The sequence below is a fragment of the Balaenoptera musculus genome, chromosome 16 (assembly GCF_009873245.2).
Source record: "Balaenoptera musculus isolate JJ_BM4_2016_0621 chromosome 16, mBalMus1.pri.v3, whole genome shotgun sequence".
Lineage (NCBI taxonomy): Eukaryota > Metazoa > Chordata > Mammalia > Artiodactyla > Balaenopteridae > Balaenoptera > Balaenoptera musculus.
This window is the reverse complement of record NC_045800.1, coordinates 65,568,931-65,592,151: the sequence shown is the minus strand read 5'-3', so window position 1 is coordinate 65,592,151 and position 23,221 is coordinate 65,568,931. Positions and strand designations below refer to the sequence as shown.

General features: G+C 37.7%; 1 protein-coding gene across 3 annotated transcripts in view; it reads right to left on the bottom strand.

Moving 5' to 3' along the window:
* Positions 1-7,172: 7,172 nt before the first annotated feature.
* DNA2 (DNA replication helicase/nuclease 2) overlaps positions 7,173-23,221 on the bottom strand; it is a 45,477-nt gene continuing 29,428 nt past the window's right edge. For all 3 annotated transcript variants that reach the window (XM_036828775.1, XM_036828776.1, XM_036828777.1), the window contains 11 exons: positions 22,422-22,538; positions 22,227-22,336; positions 21,454-21,563; positions 20,591-20,815; positions 13,918-14,111; positions 13,736-13,825; positions 13,447-13,651; positions 11,808-11,897; positions 11,033-11,215; positions 8,791-8,937; positions 7,173-8,153 (listed from right to left, as the gene is read on the bottom strand). In XM_036828775.1, the coding sequence (XP_036684670.1) occupies positions 8,085-8,153; positions 8,791-8,937; positions 11,033-11,215; positions 11,808-11,897; positions 13,447-13,651; positions 13,736-13,825; positions 13,918-14,111; positions 20,591-20,815; positions 21,454-21,563; positions 22,227-22,336; positions 22,422-22,538 (1,540 nt within the window). In that variant the 3' untranslated portion in view covers positions 7,173-8,084. The remainder of the gene's footprint in view (positions 8,154-8,790; positions 8,938-11,032; positions 11,216-11,807; positions 11,898-13,446; positions 13,652-13,735; positions 13,826-13,917; positions 14,112-20,590; positions 20,816-21,453; positions 21,564-22,226; positions 22,337-22,421; positions 22,539-23,221) is intronic.

Genomic DNA, 23,221 nt, shown 5'->3' with positions numbered 1-23,221 from the left:
AGGGGACCAAAAGAGTGTAGAAAATCTGAAGCAATTAACAGTAGGCAGAAATCTACTAAAACTGTTAGCCCAAATCACGATATTTAAACCAGTGAATCCACTGGTTTATAAAAAGCAACGAGGAATGGTCTCAGTAATTGAGGGAAAGGTGCAGAGATACAGCCAGCGTTTTCTCATTTCAGGGAGTAAAAACTCTCGTGGTCAGATGACACTAGGTTTAAGTTATATCAATTTGGGGAAACTGAGCTATTACCTAGTTAGATCAGCAATTGTTTTGTTTTGTTTTTTTAAAGAATTTTTAAAATTTAATTTATTTATTTTTTATTTTTGGCTGTGTTGGGTCTTCGTTGCTGTACGCGGGCTTTCTCTAGTTGCGGCGAGCGGGGGGCTACTCTTCGTTGTGGTGCATGGGCTTCTTATTGCTAGTGGCTTCTCTTGTTGCGGAGCACAAGCTCTAGGCATGTGGGCTTCAGCAGTTTTGGTGCATGGGCTTCAGTAGTTGTGGCGCGCAGGCTCTAGAGTGCTGGTTCAGTTGTTGTGGCTCACTGGCTTAGTTGCTCCGCGGCATGTGGGATCTTCCCGGACCAGGGCTTGAACCCGTGTCCCCTGCATTGGCAGGCGGATTCTTAACCACTGTGCCACCAGGGAAGCCCAGCAATTGTTAAAACGGTGGCCAAGTTAGAAATAGACTGATATTTCGAGAAAATGGAGCGATGTTTATCTCTTCATCATATTGGCCAGCATACAGTTCTATTATGTTTCTTTTGGTTTTAAATTTTCTTTATTGTGAGATAATCATACATGGATAAAAATGTATAAAGCATATATGCATTTAAAGAATCATAAAGTGAACAGCTGGGACAACACCACCAGATCAAGAGAGCATAGGACAGGAGAGTCATCTTCCCTGGGGGAAAGGCCTTTAGCCACAATCCCCCTAGAAGTATTAATAAATACGATTCTGACTTCTATGACAATTGTTTCCGTGCTTTTCTGCATGTTATTACCACGTAAGTATGTGCCCCTAATCAATGTAGTTTATTTTTGCCTGTTTACAAACTTTTCACAAGTGGAATAACATTACGAACATTACTTGTTTCTTTTGTTCAACATCATCCATGTCCATGAGGAGTTTCCAGGTTAGGGTGTTTTCAGGTTTACATACTTCCTGGTCCCTATGTGCAGGAGAGCCTCTAGGGCATGTAAATAAGAATACAATTACTAGAAATCAGGTATGCCTTTCTTTAAATTTACTAGATAATGCCAAACTGTTTTCAAAATTTCTCATAATTTACACTCCTTTCAGCAGTGTTGTTTTTCTGTTGCTGTGTCCATTCTAATGCTTAGAATTTTGAGGATTTCTTCATTTTTTGCGTCTTGTGGGCAGGTGATTGCATGGCAGGTTTGTTTTTTATTTATCTCATTACTGATGACATTGAGCACTTTACCTATGTTTACTATTTGGAATTTCACTTTTGCAAAGAAATGGTGCCTGTTTTTCTATTGACTTACCTTTTTCTTATTGGCTTGTGCAAGTTAGTTAATATTCTACATACTAATTTGATGTCAGTTATGTGTTGCCACTATCTTCTGGTTAATTTTTTTTCTCTCCTTATGGCAACCGTTGATTAAATATAAGTTCTTAATTTTCTTGTAGTGAATTTATAGTTTATGCCTTAGTGTCTTAAGAAATCCTCCTTATTCCAAGGTCATGAAGATACTCTCTTTTAAGAATTACATAGTTTGGGGGACTTCCCTGGTGCTCCAGTGGTAAAGAATCTGCCTTCCAATGCAGGGGACGCAGGTTCGATCCCCGGTTGGGAAACTAAGATCCCACATGCCGCGGGGCAACTAAGCCCACGCACCACAACTACTGAGCTTGCACGCCTCAACTAGAGAGCCTGCGTGCCGCAAACTACAGAGCCCACATGCCACAACTACAGAGCCCACACGCCCTGGAGCCCGCATGCCACAACTAGAGAAGAGAAAACCCGCACACCACAACTAGGGAGAAGCCCACGCAACCAAACGAGCACCGCAACTAGAGATCCCACATGCCACAACGAGGACCCGATGCAGCCAAATAAATATTAAAAAAAAAAAATTACATAGTTTTGCCTTTAATATTTAGGCCTGTTAGTGCACCCAGAATTAATTTTAGTGATGATGTGAGATAGGGTCAAATTTCATTTCTTCAACTATCCCATCACCCTTTCCCCATTCATCTTCCATGCCCATGATCATGGAAGTGAAGGTCAGTGAGCATGTATGTGAACGTCAGTTCCTAGGCCAAAACCTCATTTGATCTTCAGAACCACCCCATGAGGAATGAGTTATTTACCTCTTTTACAGATGAAACTAACCTCAAAGATTAAATAACTTGCCCAAAGTCACAGTACTATTAAGGAACAGAGCCAGAATCTGAACCAGTACAAAAGTAGCCTCCATTTTCATAATGTCAAAATACCTCTGTGGTTTTTATAGTGTTTGAAGGAGCCTAAAACTGATGACAAGTCTAACCCCTTCCACCACCTTGCTGTTAAACATTGAAATGACTGACTTGTTCATTTTTCTCTTCTCCAAATGATGAGTAAAAAAGGAGGGATTTGTGTTCCAAGTGCATTTAGAAAAGCAAATAATATTAAGTATATATTTATTTTATAAAACCATGAGAACAAAGGAAAAGAGCTTTATTTTCTGGATTGCTTTCCCTCCAGTGACTTTATAGGTAACATGTAGGAAAGAAATTTAGTTCAGTAACAGACCAGCTTTATTTAAAGCAAAAAATATTTCTTCCTTTGAGGAAGATGTTCTTAAACTCCAAAATACATATTTGCTGGATACTCTAGCCACCTTGGATTGAACAGAATTGGAATTAGTGTGTATGTTTAAAACCTATTACACTTAATAGGTTTTTTTTTTTAACATCTTTATTGGAGTATAATTGCTTTACAATGGTGTGTTAGTTTCTGCTTTATAACAAAGTGAATCAGTTATACATATACATATGTTCCCATATCTCTTCCCTCTTGCATCTCCCTCCCTCCCACCCTCCCTATCCCACCCCTCTAGGTGGTCACAAAGCACCGAGCTGATCTCCCTGTGCTATGTGGCTGCTTCCCACTAGCTATTTTACGTTTGGTAGCGTATATATGTCCATGCCACTCTCTCACTTTGTCACAGCTTACCCTTCCCCCTCCCCGCATCCTCAAGTCCATTCTCTAGTAGGTCTGTGTCTTTATTCCTATCTTGCCACTAGGTTCTTCGTGACTTTTTTTTTTTTTTTCCTTAGATTCCATATATATGTGTTAGCATACTGTATTTTTCTTTCTGACTTAACTTCACTCTGTATGACAGACCCTAACTCCATCCACCTCACTACAAATAACTCAATTTCATTTCTTTTTATGGCTGAGTAATATTCCATTGTATATATGTGCCACATCTTCTTTATCCATTCATCCGATGATGGACGCTTAGGTTGCTTCCATGTCCTGGCTATTGTAAATAGAGCTGCAATGAACATTTTGGTACATGACTCTTTTTGAATTATGGTTTTCTCAGGGTATATGCCCATTAATGGGATTGCTGGGTTGTATGGTAGTTCTATTTTTAGTTTTTTAAGGAACCTCCATACTGTTCTCCATAGTGGCTGTATCAATTTACATTCCTACCAACAGTGCAAGAGTGTTCCCTTTTCTCCACACCCTCTCCAGCATTTATTGTTTCTAGATTTTTTTGATGATGGCCATTCTGACCGGTGTGAGATATCTCATTGTAGTTTTGATTTGCATTTCTCTAATGATTAATGATGTTGAGCATTCTTTCATGTGTTTGTTGGCAATACTTAATAGGTTTAAACTAGAATATTAATCTGTTCTGAGCTCTTGATGTACTAAGAATCTAGGTTTTTAAACGTACAGATATAATCATGTAACAAAATACTGTTTTTTAAAAACTTATCACATACTGAAATACAGGGATGAACTTGAATGATGTCTAAAATTTGCTTTAAAACATGTCAGCAAAGAAAAAAAGGTTGAAGAAAATTGCTGCAAAATCTAACTGTTGAATATGGATGATGGGGGTATAGGAGTTCATGATACTACTTTTGTGTGTGTTTTTAAAAGTTTTATAATAATGTTTTAAAGTTCATCATAAAAAGTAAGCTAGTTAAAGCCTTAAAAATAATTTTTATGTAAAAATCTTTCATAATAAGCCAAAGCAGTATCTATACAAGAGCTGAGAGTCAGGAAAGGCAGACTTCTCCCCCTGGGTCCATCTTGGTTCATACTTTCCAGGATCATGAGTCCCAATCATCCAAGGGTTAGTGGTGACTTGAGTGAAGTTGGATGGGCCTATCCTCTTAGCTACAAGCAGTCTTTTTAATGAGCAAAGCTGTCCATTGAATCTACATAGACCAGCTTGTCAAATCATGCCACAAGGTTTCCAGCTGGCCTGAGATGTGATTTGCTTACAGTAACAATTGTAATGCTTTTTTTTTTTTTTTTTGGCTGCACTGTGCGGCTTGTGGGATCTTTGTTCCCTGACCAGGGATTGAACCCCAGCCCTTGGCAGTGAAAGCACGGAGTCCTAACCACTGGACTGCCAGGGAATTCCCAACAATTGTAATGCTTCTAAACATTTGTATAGCACCTGGAAAATGTACACAACACTGAATGGGAAACACATAGTACCTGGGAAAATTGCTGAATTACTAATCAGAACATCTGGGTTCTAACAATGACTTGCCCAGAGCCATATGCTAACGTGAAATATCTATGCTAGGTACTCTGCAGGGTTTAATTCAATTGAGAGAATATCTATGAAAATTATAAAGCATACTACATATTATTACCACTGCTAAAAAAGCAGTAAGTGGTATAAAGCTACATATAAAGATGGAAATAATTCTTTTTGGAAGGAAAAAATATCAGGAAAGGTTTTTTGGAGAAGGTAGCGTACTAGTCTTTCAGTCTGGGTGAAGTTGCATAAATGGTATTGGAGAAATTGACAAATATAGATAGAGGATACAACAAACAAGAAAAAAGACATGTATAGGGAAGAGCAAAAATAGTATATTAGGGAATTCCCTGGCAGTCCAGTGGTTAGGACTCTGCACTTTCACTGCCATGGGCCCAGGCTGGATCCCTGGTCAGGGAATTAGGATCCCACAAGCTGTACAGTGCAGCCAGAAAAAAAAAAAAAAAAAAAAAAAGTACATTAGAACAAATATGCAAAGAAATATTGGAGAATGACCTCCATTACAAACCACACGTTCCAAACTATTAGTGGGATATGAAAGAATGTTAGTAGGTTGCAACCAGCTTTGTTTTTTTAAATTAATTAATTATTTTTGGCTGCATTGGGTCTTCGTTGCTGCGCGCGGGCTTCCTCTAGTTGTGGCGAGCGGGAGCTACTCTTCGTTGTGGCGTGCGGGCTTCTTCATAGCGGTGGCTTCTCTTGCTGCGGAGCACGGGCTCTAGGTGCGCGGGATTCAGTAGTTGTGGCACGCGGGCTCTATAGAGCACAGACTCAGTAGTTGCGGTGCACGGGCTCAGCAGTTGTGGCTTGCGGGCTCTAGAGCACAGGTTCAGTAGTTGTGGTGCACAGGCTTAGTTGCTCCGTGGCATGTGGGATCTTCCCAGACCAGGGCTCAAACCCGTGTCCCCTGCACTGGCAGGCAGATTCTTAACCACTGCACCACCAGGGAAGGCCTGCAACCAGCTTTGTTTTTTATGGAATAGTGGAAAATATTAGGGTATATCACATATAAAAAGGGTAAATATTTTGTTAAAGTACTGTTTAAGGTGCATGCACATACATATGTTCATGCTGAGTCATGATGCAAAATGTGTTTCTTGTTGTGGGTTGTGGCAATTTTTATTCTTAAGCACCAGTCCAGATTATCATACACCAAACTACCAGTAGTTATAACTAAATGATAAGATTACAAAGAAGTTTAATTTTCTAAAATTTGTAGTGTTCGAAATTCTCACTAAAATCATGTACTACTCTATAATTAAACAGGAAAAAAAATGTAAAGAAAGAAAATTATGCCAAGACTTTTAAACTCAGAAAATGTGAGGTAGATGGTGTCCTTGACAGAAATAGAGATTACAGAGGAAGGCATTAGATGAAGATGGAAATTTACATTTTGTATGTGCTGACTCGGAAGTGCTCACAGAACTGACTCTGAAGGCAGGAGCTGCAACACAGATATAACTAGAATTCAGAAGACATGACGGGGTATACAGATTTGGTAAACAGCTACATAGGTGATGGTTGGAGCCAGTGACTGTCCAAGGAGGGAGAACAGGACCAGACCAAACATAGAGCTCTGGGAAAGACCTGTCTCTAGAGAGTGAGAGACGAGGAAGAAAAGAAAGGAATCAGAGGAGGCAGCAAGAGAGGTAAGGAGGCAGGAACTCTGAACTGATTTTCAGGAATGGGGCCACTGGAATGGCTACACTGTCATCACATCCTGGCTTCACACTATAAGGAAGACCTTGTCTAGGCTAATGGTGCTTTTGATCTGGACCTGCACAAAGTGACTGCCCAATAACATTAGACTGGTAGCCACTGCTGTCTTAGTCCTTGGCATGGATGTCATACTTAAACTGCACTATTAGCAATTTGATGGCCCAGTCTGGGTTTAACTTACAGCTCACCCCAAGCCTCCAACTCACAGCATCTTATATATAAAAGACGAATCCTAACTCTTTCAACTAAGTGGCTAGACTCTTGTAATCAAGACAGAGTCCCAAATGACAAGAAACACGGAACCCGTCCCTGGGTTCTTCTTCCACAGAGCTCCGCAGGCCACACAAATCTGTAAAGCAACCACTGATTGAACCAAAAGAATTGACATTATTCATCTCACTCCCAGGAACTGAAATTATCTTCAGTTCCTTCCTGTTATATAACTTCATGATATCTAACCAATATTTAAGCCTTATCTCTGTAAACTTCCTAGTTTTTCCTGTCTAATCCATAGTATCTCCATGATCAACTTCATCCTGTGTGTCCTTCATAAATCTCTTTATAATGTCAACACTCCTTGGTTTCAGCTTTAGAGCATTATCAGTATTTCAGTTCTCAATACTGGAAAAAATGGTGGACAACCCTGAACTTAATTATTATTTAGTATTAATAATTGACACAGTAAGATCTAACAGTAAGAAAACAATTTATTTAATAAAATCTTCAAGTAATTTTTTAAAAACATGTGAGGTAGAGGCAGCAATTTTTAACACACTTAACATTCATTAAAAAGAAAAAATTTGAGAGAAATGAGAGATTTCCCTGCCAAAGGTGGATACATTAAGGTTAAAATTGGTCACAATATAAGTAATCAAACACTTTGAGGCAATTGTTTTACAAAACATTTTTATACCAAAAGAGAAAATTGAGAAATGCCCTAAAACAAAGGGGCATATGAACATGAATAAGTGAAAATAGGAATACACCTTTTTAATTTGTCATCAATTCAGCAAACAAAATTTCTTCTCAAAAGAACAGTAGGAATTATTTTCTTTTACTAGAATACTGAAAAGTGAAAATAACAAGTGGGAGAGTAAGGAGAATCAGAAATTAACTAGAAATAATATATTTATCAGTGATAATTTAAAAGACTAGGTTTAAAGTGAAAACATCTCTGATAAAAAATCTAAAAGATCAAATTAATCTTGAAAATTTAGACTTAAAGATTTAAACCTCAGATTGAAAAATTCACCCCATCTTTAAAAGGTGGTAGAAATTTATCAAACTCTGGATCATACAAAAACACATTTATAATACCTATAAATTTAGACTTTTCAGTTTTGGTACACCTGTACTAAAAAAATACTATGTTAAATTTTATATGGTAATAGAACTTTATGTTTAACAAGGTTATACCAAAAAATAAATAAAACAAAAAAACTGGAACTCTGAAAGAGTATATTTACATCATTTCTTACCCTTGGGATAAAAGTTATCTTCACAGTGTAACCAGGCACTGATTTTACAGCATATCCAAATTATAAATATGCAACAGTTAGAGAAGATCATGATGGTTTGGAAAAAGCAAGGAAAACAGTGCTTTATCTTCTTTGAAAATCACCCAATATATGACAAAGACTTTCATGTTCTCCTGATGGAAGATCAATGATGTAAAATAAATTAAGGAAGATATATTTAACACAATGTGGGATTACATAAAAACATATATGACATTATTATCTAACATTCTGTAATTTGGTTTACAGGGCTGCTAAAAAAATTTAAAGATTTTTATGGCATTCTATGGATAATAATATACTTAAGCAATATGGTTTACATATCTTAGCCTGAGACTTACATATAATTTTTTAAAGAGATGATCTATTTTTAAAATAATCTATTAATACAATATGACAAGTAATAATCTCCATTTTTAAATATAATACTTTGTCCTAGATTTTTTTTTAAAAAGGTTGTAAATTGAGGGGAGAGGAACCAGAAGGGATAACCAGTTTTCCTAGATGTATTCTAGGAAACATGCACCCTGTTCCTAGGGCAAAAAATCAAGTCCCTTTTTTTCCCCTTTCTCATTTCACAAACTATCCTTCTCCGCCACCTTCATTATTTCACTTTTTGCTTAAAATTACTTCCTGTGAATTGTTTTCTCTCTTTCCTTTGCAGAATCAGATCTTTTGAAATATGCCCATGGGAAACACGAGACACTGAGTTTTAGTTTATACAAATACATAAATGAAGTACTCACAATAGCGCAATCAAATGTGACCATATATAAAACAAAAAGGATATTAATTTTTCTGAGTTTAGATGATAAAGTAGCTTCCCCAAAGGAGGATAGCGGTTTAGTGAGGGCACACATCCCAGGAGAATCAGCTTATGTTTGGCTCTGGTTATAGCAACATTAAGACGTCGCCAATCTTTCAACAGTTCACCAAGCTGAAAGAAATTGTAATTTTCGTTCTTTGAGTTTTCTTATTTATTCGAGTTTTTTGAGTTTTCAAAAACGTATACTGCAAAAAAGATTCATCAACACATTTAAAATCCAGACAGTTGGAAAAACTTGCCCACAGTGCCAACTTCAAGTATTTTATCGTGGGTATGATATCCTAGCCATAATTTTAAATTATTAAATACATACAATAAAAATATATTAAAAGTTTTAAAATATTAAATATATATAATAAAGAATTGAAGTTAGGACTTCCCTGGTGGACCAGTGGTTAAGACTCCGTGCTCCCAATGCTGGGGGCCCGGGTTCGATCCCTGGTCAGGGAACTAGATCCCGCATGCCACAACTAGGAGCCCACAGGCCGCAACTAAAGATCCCGCACGCAGCAACGAAGATCCCACGTGCCACAACTAAGACCCAGCACCGCCAAATAAATAAATATTTTTTTTTAAAAAAAGAATTGAAGTTATCTCCACTCAGTGTAGCATTGTTTTTTTTTTTTAATATCTATGAAACAAGCTCTCCGTTTCTTTTTTTTTTTTAATTATTTTTCTTTTTTTTTAAATAGATTTTATTTATTTATTTATTTACTTATTGGCTGCGTTGAGTCTTCCGTTGCTGTGCGCGGGCTTTCTCTAGTTGCGGCGAGTGGGGGCTACTCTTTGTTGCGGTGTGAGGGCTTCCCATTGTGGTGGCTTCTCTTGTTGCAGAGCACAGGCTCTAGGCGCGCAGGCTTCAGTAGTTGTGGCACACGGGCTTAGTTGCTCCACGGCATGTGGGATCTTCCCAGACCAGGGCTCAAACCCATGGTCCCCTGCATTGGCAGGCGGATTCTTAACCACCGCGCCACCAGGGAAGCCCCAGTGTAGCATTGTTTTTAACAGTAATAGAAACTTGGCATAGTAGAAGATTCAGAGGAGTGGTTAAATATACCGTGACCCATATATACAGTGGAAATCTATGCATCTGTAAGAACAGAATGAAATCTCTGTGTAATGACATGGAAAGATCTCCAAGCTGTTAAGTGGAAAAAGCAAAGTCCAGAATAGTGTATATATTACCTTTTGTGCAAAAAAGGAGGGAAATATGAATACTGATTCATATCTGCTTGCATATGCTTAAGGAAACCTAGAGGGTTACCAAAAAAACAAAAACAAAACCAAACCAAAAAACCAAACGTGATTATCTGTGAGGGTAAGAACTGAGTAGAGGAACAGGGAAGAAGGGAGACTTTCTACTATGTGTATTTTATTTTATTTATTTATTTTTGGCTGCGCAGCGTGGCATGTGGGATCTTAGTTCCCTGACCAGGGATCAAACCCGCAGCCCCTGCATTGGAAGTGTGGAGTCTTAACCACTGGATGACGAGGGAAGTCCCTCTACTACGTGTATCTTAAAAACCATATGAAGGTATCGCATAGTCAAGAAAAATGAGTCAAGGAGAGATAAAAACGCAAAAAAAAAAAAACGAAGCCTGGAATTATCTATAAATTTGAAAGTATATCTAGGGAAGCCTATATGTTTAAAATGCTCCAAACACAATAACCAAGAGGTAGAAGCAACCCAAACGTCCACTGATGGATAAATGGATAAACAAAATGTGGTATATACATGCAGTGGAATAATATTCAGCCTTTCAAAGGAAGGAAATTCTGACACATGCTACAACATGGATGAACCCTGAGGACATTATGATAAGTGAAATAAGCCACTTACAAAAGGACAAATACCGTATGATTACACTTATATGGAAAATTCACAGAATTCATAAAATTCTGTCAAATTCTTTCTGTCACAGAGACAGAAAGTGATTGCCAGGGAAAGGAGAGAGTGGGAATTAGGGAATTGTTCATGGGTATAGAATTTGTTTTGCAAAATGAAAACGTTCTGGAGATGTGTTGCACACACTGTAAATATACTTAATACTTGTGAATTGTACACTAAAAGATAGTTAAGAAGGTGAATTTTATGTTATGTGTTTTTTACAATTAAAGAAGAGAAAAAAAAAAGAGAGGTAAATAATGTCCCAAACAAATATAAAATACAAATCAGACAACAAAGCAGAAAATACAGTTAACTCACAGTTCCATCTTTATTACTTCTAACAAAAGATACTAGAATGATACTTTTGTCTCTTCCTTGGTATTTGTCTACTGTATTAACTTCGACCATCCCAAGAGAAGAATGTGCCAATAAATCATTGATGACTTTTAACTGTTGCCTGTATGGTGCAATGATACCAATATCAGAGGGATTACAACCAGCCTAAACAGAAAAGAACACAATTTAAGTGAAAAAATCCTGACTTTTGTTATTTAAGCTTTACTAAATTTATTAAATGTTTACATAATGTGCCCAATTGATGTTTACAATACATGTTCCTATCACAAGGAGTAAATACAATTATTGAATTCACTCTAAGGCTACATCCACATTTCCTGAAATGAAATAATTTCCTCAAACATTGTTCCCTTGATATTTAGAAGTTCATGGCAGTATAATGGTTTGTATGCCACCAAAACAGTGTTGCCATACCAAAAAAAGTACTTTCACTTTCTGCTATCCCTTACGACAGATGTTTCCAATTGCCAATCATACTGACTTCAGCACTAAATTGACACAATCAGAATTATCTGATGTTACAAAAAGTTATCCTAAATGGAAACTCAAAATGCCATTACTGTATAAAAAATTGCATGTCTTAGATAAATGTTCTCAAAATAAAAACAATCAGGCTTCATTCCTCTTTATCTTAATAAACAAAAGTTAACTTTAGATCTAAAGTTCCTTGCATTCTAATATTCTATTACTCTGCACCTTAATATTAATTAGTCCTCAAAATTAAATTCTATGTTACCTTAATAAAAATTGAGGTCAGGAAAACAACGAGTTTGGCTTCTGTTATATTGCTGACACCTCCCTTTTCAACTTGTTCTGGTGCTGGAACCTAAATAGAAAAAATATGCATCCTGCTTGCAAAACAATCTCTGAAGTTAAGAGTACTGTCAGTACACAGGTGGCCATAGAGATGGTACTACCACATGTGGGAACAGATGAAAAATATCTTCATCTTAAAGTTGAAGGTAAAAGAATTAACAAAAATGAATGATATTAGTCACTTTCAGAAAGCCACCCAGAGGCAATCCATCTTAAACATGCTACATAGAGTTCATACTAAAATCTCTATGAAAGCCGACCATACACTGGGCTTCACAAACTTTACTGTGTTATCCCCCATTTTATAGGAATCAAAGGTCAGAAGAGATGAGTAGCCTGCCCAAGCTTCACAACAAATCGTGGCACTAGGATTCAAACTTAGATCTGGCTCTTAATCTGTGCCCTTTCCATTTTCTTGTTGATTTTTATACAAATAATGGAGCGATAAGTTTCCCCAGGTTCTACCATACCTAGTAGAACTTTCAAAGGATTGTTTTGCTCCTACATCATTCCTAAGTAACCTTGATTAATTTTATTTGGAATAAATGAAACTTATTTATTTGGAATAAATATTATTTGGAGTCCTAATGCCAAGAAAGAGGAAATGTGAGTAGCAAAAAAGAATCTGAACAATCACTGGTGAGGTTAAAAAATGGTAAATTATAACTAATAAATTAGAGTTGTGGTTTATAAAAGCAGTCATTTGTGAGATCAGTTTATGTGACTAAATATCCCAGAGCCTGCCTGCCCCTAGGTGTTAATTCTTCACCCTGAAACACTAAGGCAATTTCCAAGAGAATGAAAATTCCACCATGGTACACACATGGTAAGGCCCTATTTTTAACAACCAGCTGGCTCCACCCATCTTAATAACAAGAGATATAACTATTTTAGAATAACATGCATACATATAATTGGTCATTATATTTTTATTTGAACTTACATAGACTTCCAGATCAATAATGAGAAGCACTATATAAAACAAACTGTGCGAACATAGGGTCAAAAATTTGTTTAGTTCTTAGAAATAAGACTCAAGTCATTTAAAGTCCTTGTGCAGATTTTTTGTTTAATGACAGATTTGCAAAGAGATCTTTAGGTGCATACGGTGGGGGGAGGAGATATATGGGAAATCTCTGTACTTTTAGCTCAGTTTTGCTGTGGAACTAAAACTGCTCTAGAAAATAAAGTCTATTTTTTTAAAAAAGGTCTTCAAAAGGACATCAATTTATTGTATCTGCTGTCCATTTGTAAACCCAGACCTTTGACAATATCAATGCCAATTTCTTTTCGAGGAAATGTAATTATACAGTTGAGTTCACTTTCTAGCTTTCTTACTTCAAAAGTCAATTTTGACATCTATCAATCACCAGAATAAACCTCCTCCCAAAGACAGTGAGTCTATAGAAAGAAAAGATTCTTTTGTGTTAAAGTACAAGAAGTACACTAGTTTTAACTGATAAGCTCTAAGGAAGCAATCGCTACTGAAAACTGCGGAATACAAATAATAGAGCAAAAGGAGAAAAACTAAAGATAATGTTTGTTTTTTTGTTTTTTACCTTGTCTGTGTTAAGAAAACAAACAGGATTTTTTGGCTCGAAAACTTCAACCAGCCAAGGATTTTCAGAATAATCAGCATAAAACTCCAGTTCCAGCTTTACATCTTTAAAGTTAGGTAGGTTTATCACTGCATTGGCCACTTTGTCTGATCCACACTCCAGCTTTCCTTCGTATGTCAGTTTATTACTTAAGGACATAATTTTACTAAGGGAATTACAAAATAATTTTAGTTTTAGTGATGAACACAAATACAAAAATCACTCATAGCTGACACTGTTACACAAATACCTGTTCATTCTGTACTGCACGGTTAACTGTACGACAGCATTCTTATTCTGTTCCAGCCTCTTGAATAAGCTTTCACTCATGCCAAGAGCTCTGTCAACAAATCCAGTTCAAGCTTATCAGTGTACTGAAACTGTCCCTTAAAAAGAATCTAGTTTAAAATTGAAACCTCAACGTCTGCTTACCTTGCTTCGCAGTTCAGTACCAGGGGAGGAAGCTGCTGATGATCCCCGACCAACACAAATCTCCGTGAAAAAAAAAGTGGCCCTAGGCAAATTGGTTGGCTAATTTGAGAGGCTTCATCCACTATACAAAAATCAAAAGTTTTACGGGAAAATATGGGATGGTTTACTCCCATACATGTTGTTGCAACTATAAGCTAAAAACAAATAGGGAAAATAGATCAGTTGTTTAATATGTCTAAGAAATACACCTTGTTTTTCCCATTTTTGAAATTAAAAGATCAAAAAAGAACTCTTTGCCCCCCAAAACAGGAATCCCCCAATATTACTGCAGAAACACTTATAGCATGCAAAAAATTTTAATTTTTTACTATAAATTTTTTAAAATCAAGTTAATTTTCCAGACACTATAACAGTGCTCAAATTTTGATATTTCAAAATGGAAATCTGAAACATTCAAGAGGCAGTAAGTTAATGAATTTATTTTTATAATGTCAACCAGGACTTTACTTCTGGGAAGATGGAGTACTTTTCCCTACTCCTCCCACAAAGTACAATGAAAAACCCTGGACATTATATAAATATAAAACTATAAACATAAAGACTGAAAGGTGAAGAAAAGGTAGACCAGCTAGGAACCTTGGGACACGAGGAACACCACAGTTCCCTGGGTTTTCCTTTTGCCTCACTTATCCCAGATTTGGAGCTGATAAGACTAGGAACACAGGAATGCCAATGCATGCAGACCAAAAGAAGCTCCAACAAAAGCCAAAGGAACAGGAAAGGGATAGCCTAGCAGACAGAAAACTTATACAATAATCACTCAACTCTAGCCAAACACCACATAAAAAACCATGGCCTCAATAGAAATAAAAAAACAAAAATAAACGGGACCTAATCAAACTTATAAGCTTTTGTACAGCACAGAAAACCATAAATAAAACAAAAAGACAACCTACAGGGCTTCCCTGGTGGCGCAGTGGTTGAGAATCTGCCTGCCAATGCAGGGGACACGGGTTCGAGCCCTGGTCTGGGAAGATCCCACATGCCACGGAGCAACTGGGCCCGTGAGCCACAATTACTGAGCCTGCGCGTCTGGAGCCTGTGCTCCGCAACAAGAGAAGCCGCGATGGTGAGAGGCCCGCGCACCGCGATGAAGAGTGGTCCCCACTTGCCGCAACTAGAGAAAGCCCTCGCACAGAAACGAAGACTCAACACAGTCATAAATAAATAAATAAAAGAACGTGAATTTCTTTAAAAAAAAAAAGACAACCTACAGATGGGGAGAAAATATCTGCAAATGATGAGAACAACAAGGGCTTAATTTCTAAAATATACAAACAGCTTATACAACTCAATAACAAAAAAACAAACAACTCAATCAAAAAATGGGCAGAAGGAACTTCCCCGGTGGTCCAGTGGTAAAGAATCCGCCTTTCAATGCAGGGGACACTGCATTGATCCCGGGTCAGGGAACTAAGATCCCACATGCCGAGGGGCAACTAAGCCCGCACGCTACAACTACTGAGCCCACGTGCCTCAACTGGAGAGCCTGCATGCCACAACTAGAAAGAAGACTGAGCGCGGCAACTAGAGAGAAGCCCACACACCACAACAAAGAGCCTGTGCGCCACAACGAAAGATCCCACACGCTGCAACGAAGATCCTGCATGTCACAACTAAGACCTGACACAGCCAAAAATAAATAAATTAATTTATTAATTTAATTTTTAAAAAAAAGAACTACATCTCCTTTATTAAAAAAAAAAAAAAGTGGGCAGAAGACCTAAATAGACATATCTCTAAAGAAGACACAGATGGCCAACAGGCACATGAAAAGATGCTCAACATCGCTAATTATTAGAGAAACACAAATCAAAACTACAACAAGGTACCACTTCACACAGATCAGAATAGACATCATTAAAAAGTCTACAAATAACAAATAATAAATGCTAGAGAGGGTGTGGAGAAAAGGAAACCCCCCTACACCGTTGGTGGGAATGTAAATTGGTGCAGCCACTGTGGAGAACAGTATGGAGGTTCCTTTAAAAACTAAAAATAGAGTAACCATATGATCCAGCAATCCCACTCCTGGGCATATATCTGGAGAAAACTCTAATTTGAAAACATACATGTACCCCTATGTTCATCGCAGCGCTATTTACAATATCCAAGACATGGAAACAACCTAAATATCCATCGACAGATGAATGGATAAAGATGTGGTATATGTATACAATGGAATATTACTCAGCCATAAAAAAAAAATGAAAGAATGCCATTTGCAGCAACATGGATGGATCTAGATTTCATACTAAGTGAAGTAAGCCAGAAAGAGAGAAAGACAAATATCATATGATATCATTTACATGTGGAATCTAAAAAAATGATACAAATGAAATGATTTACAAAACAGACACAGACTCACAGACATAGAAAATAAACTTACGGTTACCAAAGGGGAAAGGGTGGCTGGAGGGATAAATTAGTAGTGTAGGATTAACAGATACGCACTACTATATATAAAACAGAGAAATAACAAGGTCCTACTGTATGCACAGGGAACTATATACAACATCCTGTAATAAACCATAAAGGAAAAGAAAAAAATAATAAAAATTTTAAAAAAACACATGTTCAATCTAATAAAAATTTTAGAAAATCTAAAAGAACAAAAACAAAAAATTATGACCTCGCCCCCCTACCAATGCCAGCAAATGTCAAGGGGGATCCTAGACTTCCACCTGCCTGAGGCTGGAATAAGGCACTCCAATACCTTACTGGGGTGGTGTCACAGAAGGTCAAGCCAGGATTTTCATCCCTCTTGGCTGGTAGTAACCCTCACCCGGCAATGTAGTGGAGACCACATGGGGAGCCTAGACTTCCTTCCACCCCTATCCAACAGTAATGAGAAGCCCGTCACCTTCTGCATTAAAAGAGGCCAAGTAAGGATCCTGGACTTCAGCTCCCAGCTGGCATACCCTCTTGCCCTACCAGGGTAGTGTTAGAGAAGCCAGCTAAAACAGAAGTTTTAAATAACACAATACAAAAATGTTCAGATTTCATTAAAAATCACTCATTATATACAGAACCAGAAATATCTCAAACTGAATGAATATAAGACAATCAATAGATGACAGTCATGTTAGAATTATATGACAAAGATTTTAAAGCAGCCATGATAAAAATGTTTCAATGAACAATTATGAACACACTTGAATGAAAAGAAAAAGATATAAAATCTCAAGAAAATAAAAGTCTTGGCAAAGAAACAGAAGGTAAAAAGAAGAACCAAATAGAAATTTTAGAACTGAAACTAGAATAACTAGAATTTTAAAATCATGGAATAGGCTCAATAGCAAGGGACAGAGAAAAGAATCAGTGAACAAAGACATAGAAAAATAGAAATTATACAGTCTGAATAACAGACAGAAAGTAGACTGAAAAAACAAAAACTAAACAGAGGCTCATGGACCTGCAAGACATAAAGGATCCACCATTCGTGTCTTCACAGTCCTAGCAGAAAAGAAAGAGGGAGGGGCTGAAAAAGCACTAGAAGAAATCATGGCTAAAAATGTCCCAGGTTTGGCAAGAGACATTAAATCTATAGATTCAATAAGCTGGGAAAACTCCAAACATGATAGAAAAAAATCCACCATAAGACATATCATAATTAAAATTCTAAAAAGTAAAGAAAAGAAAAAATTCTGAAAAGCAGCCCAGGTAAACACCACCTTGCTATAAGGAAAAACATTCCAATTCAAAGGTCAGCGTATTTCTCATCAGAAACCATGGAAGCCAGAAGAAAGTGACAGAATATTTTCCCAGTATAAAAGAAAAGAATTACATATTTACTCAGAACTAGCAAAACTATCCTTCAGGAATGAAGGGGAAGTTGAGACATTCTCACTTTGTATATCACTATACACCTATCAGAATGGCCAAGATGAAAAATAGTAACACCACCAAATGCTGACAAGAATCACTCACACTTTGCTGGTGGGAATGTAAAATGTTATAGCTTCTTTGGAAAACAGTTTGGTAGATTTTTTTAAAACTAAACATGCAACTACCAAATGACTCAGACACTGCACCTCTGAGCATTTATCCCAGAGATATGAAGACTTATGTTCACACAAAACCCTATACATGAATGTCTATAGCAGCTTTATTTGTAAGAGCCAAAAAATGGAAACAATCCAGATGTTTTCCAATGGGTGAATGGTTAAACAAATTGTGGCACATCCATACTATGGAACAATACTCACCAATAAAAAGGAGCAAACTACTGATTGATACATGTAACAATCTGAATCTACAGAGCATTAGGCTAAGTGAAAAACACCAATCCCAAAAGATTACATACTGTATGTGAAACCAAGCAGGACCTTGTGGGGCCCTCCTAGGAACAAAAGCCTTTCCGGATCCCCCATTTCTTATTTGTAGGATAAAGGCTTCAGCCTCCTCGATCTTCCCAGGGTTCCAAAGGGCATATTCAAACAGCTACTAATCAGGGAAATAGGGGATGCAGAAACAAAGGAGGAACAATCAAGAAACTATAGTGCAGGGATTAAAGAAGGATCCTGGTTCTTCCTCAAGGAATATATGTTACAAATATCTTTGAGTTCTTTTTTTTTTGAAAATTTTTAGTGGAGTATAGTTGATTTACAAATGTTGTGTTAGTTTCTGCTGTATAGCAAAGTGAATCAGTTATACATATATCCACTGTTTTTTAGATTCTTTTCCCATATAGGTCATTACGAGTATTGGGTTCCCTGTGCTATACAGTAGGTCCTTATTAGTTACCTATTTTATATATAGTAGTATGTATATGTCAATCCCATCTCCCAATTTATCCCTCCCCCGCTCCCTTGAGGTCTTCTGCAGGAAATAAGGCCGGCACCCAGGTGGAGGATGGTAACTTCAGGCTGAGCACAAGATTCCTGGAGCACCACCCTGTTACCTCACCACCAACCAACCAGAAGAAAGATACACACCCTGCAGCCCTCACCCCAAATTTTGCCTATAAAAACTTCTCCCTGGAAAGAGTTTGAGGTTTTTGAGCACGAGCTGCCTGGTCTCCCTGCTTGGCCCTGCAATAAACATTTCTCTGCTCCAAACTCTGACGTTTCAGTTTGTTTGGCCTCACTGTGTGTCCGGCACATGAACTTTTGTTTGATAACATATATTTCCACTTATATAACATTCTTGAAGTGACAAAACTGTAGAAATGGAAAACAGAAAAGTGGTTATCAGGGGTCAAGGAATGAGTAGGCAGGAAAGAAGTGGACATCGTTATAAAAGTGCAACGAGAGTGATCCTTGTGGTAATGGAACTATTCTGTATGTAGACTGTATCACTGTCAATATCCTTGTTGTGATATTTCACTTTAGTTTTGCAAAATGTTACTACTGGGCAAAGGGTATACATGATCTCCCTGTATTATTTCTGACAACTGTATGTGAATCTATAATTATCTCAAAATAAAAACTTTAATTAAAAAAAGTAAATCAGGGCTTCCCTGGTGGCACAGTGGTTGAGAGTCTGCCTGCTAATGCAGGGGACATGGGTTCGAGCCCTGGTCTGGGAAGATCCCACATGCTGCGGAGCAGCTGGGCCCGTAAGCCATAACTACTGAGCCTGCGCGTCTGGAGCCTGTGCTCCGCAACGAGAGGCCACGATAGAGAGGCCCGCGCACTGCGATGAAGAGTGGCCCCCGCTTGCCGCAACTAGAGAAAGCCCTCGCACAGAAACGAAGACCCAACACAGCCAAAAATAAAAAAAATAAAAACGTACATCAGACATACATCTTAGCCACTTCAAAATTTTTCAATAATTGGGATAGATATTAGACAAAAGAGTTGTAAGATAGTCTATTAAAATCTATTTTAGATAATTTTTAAGACAAAAATATCAGTTAGGACTTCCCAGTAAAAATATATACAGACATTAAATAAAAATTAGGTTCTATATCAAAGCCTAAAAATACCTATCACAAGACTATTCATATACCATTACTTCTAATTCAAACTCACTAAAAAATCCTGATTATTAGTTTTCTAGGTGTGACACTATAATATAATAAGACATACACATTTGGTCTTCCTTCTGCTTCTTGACACAGAGCTCCTAAAACCCTTGGAATTTCCTGATTGATGGGGTGAGAGGAACATCTTTCGTTATTCATAAGTCCCTTTTAATCATACCTGAGTTTATGCTAATGAGCTGACTTTCTTGAGTTCTGTGAGCCATTCTAGCAAATTATAGAAAACAAGGAGGAGGACACAGGAACCCCCAGGCTGGGCACAGGAGGCTTGAACTCGCAATTGAGAACTGAAGTAGGGGGCAGTCTTGTCGGACTGAGTCCTTAACCTGTGGAGTCTGCACTAACTCCACAAACTCAGTGTCAGAAGTGTGAGTAGACAGAAACAGAGTTTTCCTTTACTAGGATATTTTAAGCTAGAAGATGGGAGCCCTGAAGAATAAACCAGAAACCTTATTTCAGTTCAGAAGCAAAGAACAAACTATAAACTCATAAACTGGTCCTGTGGTTTATATAAATTAATCACGTGCAAATTTGGTCAATGCGATTAAATTTCCCAAAGTACCATTTCTCCCCTCATTCTGGCTACAAAAATTACTGTCAATATTATTATACAATAATTGTACCTACTTGACTATTGTAGAGTTCTTCTAGAAGAGCTAAGGATCTAATGGATTTTGATCTGCAAATATCCTCCTCTGTAAATTTCTGGATATCTGGATGTACCTTCTGAGTCTGACCCAAGCGCAAAAATCCAATTTTAAACTTTGCTAACTTCAAAAGAATATTGTCAACAGCCGAGTGTGTATAGCTGGTCAACAAAACACTAAAACCACAGGCATAGAGAATTCTTACCTAATAATGAATAAAAGAAAGGAAAACAGCATTACTTTTAACTCCCGATAATTTTTAACATCTATATTTTTTGAATAGAGTTAGAAAACTTAATAGGAAGCATATCTAAGAGCTGAGCCAAGTAACTTTTTAGAAAACTATATAGTCAAAATGTTTTATGAAAATAACATGGCATTATTATCATGTTATTAATGATATGTTAATAATATATTATGTCATAATAGAATTGAATACAAATACACTTTGACTAGTGCCTGGCACAGAGTATCAGTCAATAAATACTTGCTGCCATCATTATGATTATTCTAAGACTGCTCAGTAATTTACTGACATGAAAAAAAAATTCAAGAAAACTCTATTTCAACCGCCTCTGTACAACTTATCATTTTTAAAGGGAAGGAAAACATACATATAACAACAACAGAACAAGATTTTAGACAATCTTACATGCAAGATATCTACAAGGTGATTACAACTATTGGTAATTTAGGTTTTCTATTTCTCATGTCACTTTTAGTTTGAAATAAAGGCATTTTGACTTAAAATTCAGCCCTTTTGATATCCAAAATCACATTCTCTGAACCGAGGAGACGCTGATTTAAATATTCAGTTTCTAAGCAAAAGAATAATAACCTTACAAGAGTACATATTGTAGTTGTTTTTCCTGTTCCAGGCATACCCACGATGAGGGTGTAGTCTTTTGAAAGAAGTACCTTTTTCATGGCTTGCCTTTGAGGCTTATTCAAACCTACATTTAAATTTAAAAATAACAGGAAAAAGAGTGTTGAATTTCACTGAGCACCTTAACTATTTTACAAGAAAAGCTGACTCTATTCTAGTCTGTTCTTCAATACGTCTTTTCAAAGTAAGGAAATGTCATGGTGACAGTAAAGGTCACAGGTAAACTAATTCCAAAGAGATGCTGTCTAAAAACTGTAATTACAAGTTTATAAATTATTAAAGGACTTCCCTGGTGGCGCAGTGGTTGAGAATCCGCCTGCCAATGCAGGGGACACGGGTTCGAGCCCTGGTCCGGGAAGACCCCACATGACGCCGAGCAACTAAGCCCATACGCCACAACTACTGAGCCTGCGCTCTAGAGCCCGCGAGCCACAACTACTGAACCCACGTGCCACAACTACTGAAGCCCGGGCACCTAGAGCCCGTGCTCCGCAATAAGAGAAGACACAGCAATGAGAAGCCCATGCACCGCAACAAAGAGTAGCCCCCAGCTAGCCGCAGCTAGAGAAAGCCTGTGCACAGCAACAATAGACCCAACTCAGCCAAAAATAAATAAATAAATAAATTTATTTTTTTAAAAAATTATTAAAATACTAGACTATAATATAGATTAAATTATAAATAGAACCAAGAAAAATTAATGGATGCAGACACGCTGATTATAACATACCTTTTAGAATGCAGGCAACTGTGTCCTTTGCATCATGTGGAAGAACAGAACTGAGGTAGGATATAAACTGCGGTTCGCGAAAGTCAATGATTAAATCTCGAAGTTTTTGGCTGAAAAGAAAAAAAAGCTTTTTTTTTTTACTCCACGTTCCTTAGGAAAGTGGAGCAAAATTCAGATTCATTTATTGTTACAAACCTGGCATAAGTATTTTCCATCAGTTTAGAAAGATTTCCTAATGGGGTATCTATATCACAATGTTTTTCTTCCTGGTCCAATCTGAACAAAGTTGATTCTGGGAGTCCTGACAAGTTCCTAAAACAGCAAACAGATGTACATGAATGTTTTTCATTTAACATAGTCAGTGGGTCTGTATAAGAAATATGCTGCTTTCTGCTAAAAGAGTAAATGATCCAGAATTGCTATTAAAATGGCTACCAGCCCCTAATACATACTTGCCAACCAAAGACAGGATGAGGCCCTGGATTGGTGGGAAGAGGGAGAAGGGGAAGGCACAAGGCACCAAAGTCAAAGCAGTTTAATAATCGGGAACCTACAACATTTGCTAACAACTCACCTGGACCTGGGCAAGTTCGACCTGGGCAATTCAGCCTGGGCTCACCACCCCAGAAGGATCCTGAGCATACGGCCCCTCCCTCCCCCCAGCCTGGAGTACAGGTCTCTTTCCCGACAGCTTCTCCCACTCCTCTGTCAGCCCCTAAACCATGGTGTTCCCTAGGTCCCCTCCCTGGTCCTGTGTACTCTTCTTTCTTGTCATTTTCCCTCTGGTCCCATGCCCCCACGTGGGTCTAAGTCCCAACTCTACATCTTCAGGCCTGACCTCACATTCCTCTCCCACCCTGTTTCTCACCCAGGCTTCAGGTTTGGATATCCAGCAAGCAGCAAGATATTTATTTCCACTTAGTTAAAACCCAGGCTAGGGCTTCCCTGGTGGCGCAGTGGTTGAGAGTCTGCCTGCCAATGCAGGGGACACGGGT